The 7,700-nt window shown below is 44.5% G+C and overlaps 1 protein-coding gene across 2 annotated transcripts; it reads right to left on the bottom strand.

The window, feature by feature from the left end:
- Positions 1-844: 844 nt before the first annotated feature.
- Positions 845-7,463, bottom strand: msantd2 (Myb/SANT DNA binding domain containing 2). 2 transcript variants are annotated; one of them, XM_014137195.2, is made up of 4 exons: positions 6,626-7,463; positions 3,155-3,410; positions 2,803-2,869; positions 845-2,555 (listed from the first exon to the last, which is right to left on the bottom strand). In XM_014137195.2, the coding sequence occupies exons 1-4, from the start codon at positions 7,079-7,081 to the stop codon at positions 1,601-1,603; spliced, it is 1,734 nt and encodes a 577-aa protein (XP_013992670.1). In that variant the 5' UTR covers positions 7,082-7,463; the 3' UTR covers positions 845-1,600. The 2 variants fall into 2 exon arrangements, with proteins under 2 accessions (XP_013992670.1, XP_013992671.1); XM_014137196.2 differs by having other exon boundaries at positions 6,641-7,458.
- Between the last annotated feature and the right edge of the window lie 237 nt (positions 7,464-7,700).

Here is a 7,700-nt window from a genome sequence, read left to right as displayed (position 1 = left end):
CAGTGCACCTTGGCATAGATTCTACAAGTCTCTGGAACTCTATTGCTGCGTTTACAGTCAGCCCAATTCTGATATTTTTCACGAATTGGTCTTTTGACCAATCAGATCAGCACAGAAAATGAGCTTATGTGAATAAATCTGATGTGATTGGTCAAAAGACCAACTAGTGGAAAAATATCAGAATTGGACTGCCTGTGTAAACAGTCTATTAGAAGGCTGCGACACCACTCTTCCATGAGAAATTTGATCATTTGGTGTTTTGTTGATGGAAAGCGCTGTCTCAGGCATCACTCCAGAATCTCGCATAAGTGTTCAATTGGGTTGAGATCTGGTTACTGAGATGTCCATGGCATATGGTTTACATCGTTTTCATGCTCATAAAACCATTCAGTGACCACTCATGCCCTGTGGAGGGGTGGAGCATTGTCGTTCTATGGAGGCATGGCCATGGTAGACAAAATAATGGCCTGCCCAACATTTGTATACATGACCCTAAGCATGATGGGATGTTAATTGCTTACTTAACTCAGAAACCACACCTGTATGGAAGCACCTGCTTAAAATATAATTTGTGTCCATTTACTCAGGTGTTTCCATTACTTTGGCATTTACCTGTATATTCACCATTGGGTTGTATTTAAGAACCGCAATGCCTGTAACTTCTCAGTTATGGCTATCTGCTGCCATCTAGTGACAGAAGTGGTGCATGATGACTTGGCTCTCCTGCAAGGAAGGTTGGTAAGGATAGGACCTACAGGTCATCACTAGATAGCAGTATGCAGACAAGGACCCAACATCTACAAATGAGCACACTGGAATCTAGAACTATTCAATGAGTGGCAAATGACGGTCAGTGCCCTGTTTATTATTTTTTTCAAAACATGTAAACACAAGACTGTGGCCTGGAAACAAAAATACACAAAGACACTGGTTAACCAATAATATATATATATATATCAAAACATTAACATACTTCTTTGAAATTCAAATGTTAATAAATGCTGGAATGCTTGACAACATCAATATATATTCTTAAATATATATTTCTATATAGAGAGAGATTCAATATCTTCATTCATATTGCCCCTCTAGGTCCTCTATAGAATTGGTTCAAGTTCTTTACATGATCTTTACCCCTGGATCTTTTTCTGGCACCTTAGACCTGACGATAGACATCCAAATTCAAAGAAATGTAAAGGCAGTTTTAAAACAAGTGCACACCATCTTCTTGTGACAAATATACTGTATGTCCACTGCTATATCCTCAAGGTAGGGAAATGCATCCAGCAGTAGCCATTCCCCTCTCACATCCCCTAATAAGACAGCATGTACACAGACCGGGGTTCAAACACTATTTCAAATATTTTTTGTGTTTTCTATTGCCTGCCGAGTGTGTCAGATAGCTGGGGTTTACAGTTTTGTGACTATTCTTTTGGTTCCATTGACCAAGGCAAGCTCAATCAAGCCCAGCTGAAGTATTTTAAATGTTTTCAAATAGCATTTGAACTCAGGTCTGCAGTTAAATTGGGGGAAAGAGATATTGCATGTCCCTCTGGCCCCCTTTCAATCCTTCAGTTAATGGGAGTCAAAACAACAAGCGTTACAACGCCTCTTTGTTGTTGTACTTTAAAGAGTAACCAACTGCAATTTCTAGACATTCCAACAGTGAGCCAGCAGAGAGGAAATCTAGCTCCACCTCGATAAATTTTATGTATATGGCCGAATGTTCAGGGCCCAAGGAGAGCCCTTCTTCCCTGGTCTGCTGGCCGGTGCCGCTGCAATTCCCCTGGAGGAAGCATGTTACGGCCGAGATCTCCCTGTGGCTGTAGTGCTTGCCTGAGCTCTGAAAGTGCTGGAACAGACACTGCTGTAAGGTCCTCTCCTCTGCGATGCCCAGGTAGCAGTAGGTCACTTTGGCCCCAGTCCTCTCCCCCTCCCTCGCTCGTCCCCCCGGCCTCACCACACTCTCGGACCCGGACCCGCCGGAGCCCGACGACCCAGAGAGAGGCAAGCTCTGGTCAGTGTCTTGGTGTTGCAGTGGAGAGGCTGGAGCCTCATCCTCCCCTGCGTAGTGCGACTCCGCCACCACGTCCTCGTAGCCTATGGCGTACAGGCCGTAAGTCTTGGGGATACCCCCCGGTAGGAGATACTTGGAGGTCCCGTTGCTACAGCCCGTCACCCTGGCCTGGGCTATGGGGATCCAGTCCACCTCCATGTGCAGTTCCAGGCAGCGTGCTTCGCTAATGGTGATGTCCAGGAACTTATAATACACGTTCTTCCAGTTCATCTTCTGCACTTTGGTCATGATAACACGGCCCTCTGCCTTCTCTGGGTTGAAGTACTCGCGCAGCCGCTTGCCAAGAGGCACCTGGGAGCTGATCTCTGCGTAGTGGTAGCGGATGTCCTCACGCCAGCGCGTGTTGTAGCCCACGCCAAAAATGGCCAGCTTGTTGGAAAGGTGCAGCCGGGAGAAGTCGGTCCACGTCTGAAAGTGCTCCCACTTCACCTGCACCGACTCCAGGATACGGACCACGTTCTGCATCACTTCCTGTTTCCTGACAGGGACAGAAATACATGAACGGTCAAGATTTGGTTGGAACCAATTTAGGGTTGGTAATGAGAACAGCTGCTTAATTTTGATTAAGACTGGACTTGAATGATGCAGAGACCAAGTTTCTGTAAGCGATTTGTTTTTCAAATATATCACATCTTGGCAGTAAAAAAATAAGCATTTAGTTTGGCATTATATTCATATTACCCAGTGTTATTAGGGATCATTCATTCTATGGAAAAAACACATACTGGACTTGCTCCGAAGGCTCAGGTCGCAGCTGCAGGACTCTGGCATTCTTTGGTGGCTGTGTTTCCTCTGAAGAAATTAACAGTATTTTCCATCAACATCAAAATAACACAAATGCTACCTGACAGGTATATGGCCTCATTAGCCAACTCCTACATTATTCCTTTTGACAGAGTGAAGGAATAGCCTGCATACTAACGACAGGGCTTCCAAACATTTCAGTCCCGTAACGACCCCTAATAAGAAATACCAGCACCCTGGATAGTCTACCTACCCCTTTAACAAAAATAAGTCTGCTGACCACTTCACTATAGCCCACTTTTGTCAACCCCACAATCAATCACCACCACTCACCAGTTTCCATCTCTCCCTCCTGGAAGGCGGAGGCCAGCACCTGGTTGCACCAGTCTTCCTGGGAGAAGTCCTCCATGGTGCTGCCGTCAGACTCCATCTCCTGGTACAGGCCACTGCTGTTGATGAGGACAGGGGCACACATCTGGGAGTCCCAGCCCCCCTGACCAAACACCTTTTCCAGCTGCTCGATGGAGTAGCTGCTCTTCCTCTTGCCGACACCGTGCTCCTTCACTCGGCTATAGCACCGTCGCAGCGTCTGCGGGTCATAATGGATGTGTGAATGTTAGAGGAAGAGCTTGAGGTTAGTGTTAGCTACTAGGCTAGCTATAGGCCTATCCAATGCCACAAATACACCAGATTTGAGAAAGAATTTACTGAAATCCTTTGCTTTGAAATTAAACTGAGGATATTTATATCTCTACAATTGTACTAGATGCAAAATTCAACAATCTTCTGCAAACTTCTGGTCAGCTTACCGGATAGCTATCTACATTTGAAGTCGGAAGATTATACACTTAGGTTGGAGTCATTAAAACTCGTTTTTCAACCACTCCACAAATTTCTTGTTAACAAACTATAGTTTTGGCAACTCTGTTAGGACATCTACTTTGTGCATGACACAAGTCATTTTTCCAACAATTGTTTACAGACGGATTATTTCACTCATAATTCACTGTATCACAATTCCAGTGGGTCAGAAGTTTACATACACTCAGTTGACTGCCTTTAAACAGCTTGGCAAATTCCAGAAAATGATGTCATGTCTTTAGAAGCTTCTGATAGGCTAATGGACATCATTTGAGTCAATTGGAGGTGTACCTGTGGATGTATTTCAAGGCCTACCTTCAAACTCAGTGCCTCTTTGCTTGACATCATGGGAAAATCTAAAGAAATCAGCCAAGACCTCCACAAGTCTGGCTCATCCTTGGGAGCAATTTCCCAACGCCTGAAGGTACCACGTTCATCTGTACAAACAATAGTACGCAAGTATAAACACCATGGGACCACGCAGCCATCATACCACTCAAGAAGGAGACGCGTTCTGTCTCCTAGAGATGAACGTACTTTGGTGCGAAAAGTGCAAATCAATCCCAGAACAACAGCAAAGGACCTTGTGAAGATGCTGGAGGAAACAGGTACAAAAGTATCTATATCCACAGTAAAATGAGTCCTATATCGACATAACCTGAAAGGCCGCTCAGCAAGGAAGAAGCCACTGCTCCAAAACCGCCATAAAAAAGCCAGACTACGGTTTGCAACTGCACATGGGGACAAAGATCATACTTTTTGGAGAAATATCCTCTGGTCTGATACAACAAAAACAGAACTGTTTGGCCATAATGACCATCACTATGTTTGGAGGAAAAAGGGAGAGTCTTGCAAGCCGAAGAATACCATCCCAACCGTGAAGCACGGGGTGGCAACATCATGTTGTGGGGGTGCTTTGCTGCAGGAGGGTCTGGTGCACTTCACAAAATAGATGGCATCATGAGGGAGGAACATTATGTGGATATACTGAAGCAACATCTCAAGACATCAGTCAGGAAGTTAAAGCTTGGATGCAAATGGGTCTTCCAAATGGACAATGACCCCAAGCATACTTCCAAAGTTGTCGCAAAATGGCTTAAGGACAACAAAGTCAAGATATTGGAGTGGCCATCCCAAAGCCCTGACATCAATCCTATAGAAAATGTGTGGGCAGAAATGAAAAAGCGTGTGCGTGCAATGATGGCTACAAACCTGACTCAGTTACACCAGCTCTGTCAGGAGGAATGGGCCAAAATTCACCCAACTTATTGTGGGAAGTTTGTGGAAGGCTACCTGAAATGTTTGACCCAAGTTAAACAATTTAAAGGCAACGCTACCAAATACTAATTGAGTGTATGTAAACTTCTGACCCACTGGGAATACGTTGAAAGAAATAAAAGCTGAAATAAATAATTCTCTATACTATTATTCTGACATTTCACATTCTTAAAATAAAGTGGTGATCCTAACTGACCTAAGACAGGGAATTTTTACTAGGATTAAATGTCAGGAATTGTGAAAAACTGAGTTTAAATGTATTTGGCTAAGATGTATGTAAACTTCCGACTTCAACTGCATCTCGCTACATTACTACACTGAACAAACATATAAAACGCAACATGCAACAATAAAAGATTTTACTGAGTTACAGTTCATATAAGGAAATCTGTCAATTGAAATACATTCATTAGGCCCTAATCTATGGATTTCACATAACTGGGAATACAGATATGCATCTGTTGGTCACAGATACCAAAAAAAAGGTAGGGTCGTGCATCAGAAAACCATTCAGTATCTGGTGTGACCACCATTTTCCTCATGCAGCGTGACACATCTCCTTTGCATAGAGTTGAACAGGCTGTTTATTGTGGCCTGTTGTCCGTCCCCTCTTTAATGGCTGTGCGAGGTTGCTGGATACTGGTGGAAACTGGAACACACTGTCATACACGTCGATCCAGAGCATCCAAAATATGCTCAAAAGGTGACATGTCTGGTGAGCATCCAGGCATGAGAAGAACTGGGACATTTTCAGCTTCCAGATATTATGTACCGATCCTTGCGACATGGGGCCGGGCATTATCATACTGAAACATGAGGTGATGGTCATTGATAAAATACAATTGTGTTAGTGGTCCATAGCTTATGCCTACCCATGCTTCCCTGAGACGGTTTCTAACAGTTTGTAAAGAAATTCTTCCGATCCGCAAAAACCCAGTTTCATCAGCTGTCCAGGTGGCTCATCTCAGACCATCACGTAGCTGAAGAAGCCGTATGTTGAGGTCCTGGGCTGGCATGGTTACATGTGGTCTGCGATTGTGAGCCCGGTTGGACATACAGTACTGCCAAATTCTCCAAAATGATGTTGAGGCGGCTTATGGTAGAGAATTTAACATTCAATTCTCTGGCAAGAGCTCTGGTGGACATTCCTGCGGAGAGCATGACAATTGCACGCTCCCTCAAAACTTGATACATCTGTGGCATTGTGTTGTGTGACAAAACTGCACATTTTAGAGTGGGCTTTTATTGTCCCCAGCACAAGGTGCACCTGTGTAATGATCATGCTGTTTAATTAGGTTATTGATATGCCACACCTGTCAGGTGGATGGATTACCTTAGCAAATGAGAAATACTAACAGAGATGTAAACAAATGTGCACAAAATTGGAGAGAACTACGCTTTTTGTGTATATGGAAAATGTTTGGGATCTTATATTTCAGCTTATGAAACGTGGGACCAACACTTTACATGGTGCGTGTATATTTTGGTTCTGTATAGCTATCTAGATAGGTAACGTTACTTTGTCATGGGGCATAGCTAGGAAGGTAGCAATGACAACATCCTGGTTAACATAAAATTAATGAACATAGCACGAAGTTGCCTAGCAAGAGTCTGACAGATGGCTAACGTTAGCTACCTAGCTATGTGATAGATGAACATGCTTACTCTGTCCCCCATTACCTTCATCCTTTCCCTGCATTGGGATGGGGTCCTTTCGTAGCCGAGCTCTGCTAGGGCTCGTGAGACCCGCTCGTACATTGCGGGACCAGGAGCCTTTCCAGAGAAAACGGTGCCTGCAACCTCCAGCTGCTGCATTCGTGCCTCTGTCAGTCTTTCATTGCCCCACACCGCAATTAGGGCGTTTGTTTCTGATGGGGTCCACGACATCCCTCGGCAAGCTGTGAAGCTATTTGATGCACAGGCCGATCCACTTCGGCCTGCGCTCCCAGAAATCGACACACCTACGTTGAGAGGCGAGAATCGATTAGGTGTGGAGGGATTGGAATGATATTGGTTGCTGTCACTCAAATCTTCTGATTCTGGTGATGGCACTTCTGTTTTCGGTATCTTTAACGGCGTCGATATCTCTGAAGAATGATCAGCGTTACTGGGCGCCGCCATCTTGCTTCTGTTGCTAAGGGGCGGGGGATGGGAGTTGACGTCTTCTCACTGGATTGGGTGGGCGGTCAATTAATATTGTAAACGAAAAATATGGGTCAAGCCATCTGCACTGTATAATTTGTGTGCGCGCATGCACTCGGTGTTGCCATGTTCTCGTGTAAGTGTTGGGGAGGGCCGGAGGGGTGTGGGTGTGTTTTGAGAGCACTGCAGTTATTGGCTAAGTCACGTGAGAGAGAGGAGCGGGCAGAACGCGTGCACGTTGTGACAACTTTTTACCAGTTGTAGGTAGGCTATTTAGATTGTAATTATGGAGAGAGCTATTTCCAAACCCTTTTTCCAGAAGACATATTAATACGCTAGAACCGATACACATTAAGAAATAATGGAGATAAAGCACTAGAAAACGACTTTGGTTGCACTAGTGCGCATTACACAAATCCGCTCGGAGGTGGTTTAAACTGCACTCTAATGTTGAATGCTTATAGAAAACGCTATCAAGCCAAGCGCTTTACGCATGCTCAGTTCTCGTGTCTCGGGGGCTGCCGGTGTGGACATTTGAAATGTAAATTATGGAACTCCCTCAGGTGGTTATTTTTATAGGGAAAAGTCCTTAATGAAA

This window comes from Salmo salar, chromosome ssa13, assembly GCF_905237065.1.
Source record: "Salmo salar chromosome ssa13, Ssal_v3.1, whole genome shotgun sequence".
NCBI lineage: Eukaryota > Metazoa > Chordata > Actinopteri > Salmoniformes > Salmonidae > Salmo > Salmo salar.
Note: the sequence above shows the minus strand (reverse complement) of the source record. Positions and strands in the feature narration are given on the sequence as shown.

Excerpts from the sequence above, each read along its gene's own strand:
- msantd2 (XM_014137195.2), bottom strand. The coding sequence starts at position 7,081 with ATGGCGGCGCCCAGTAACGCTGATCATTCTTCAGAGATATCGACGCCG. Across the intron at positions 3,411-6,625 it reads TGAAGGTAATGGGGGACAGA|ACGCTGCGACGGTGCTATAG; the intron begins GTAAGCATGTTC and ends TATGACCCGCAG. Across the intron at positions 2,870-3,154 it reads GGAGGGAGAGATGGAAACTG|AGGAAACACAGCCACCAAAG; the intron begins GTGAGTGGTGGT and ends TAATTTCTTCAG.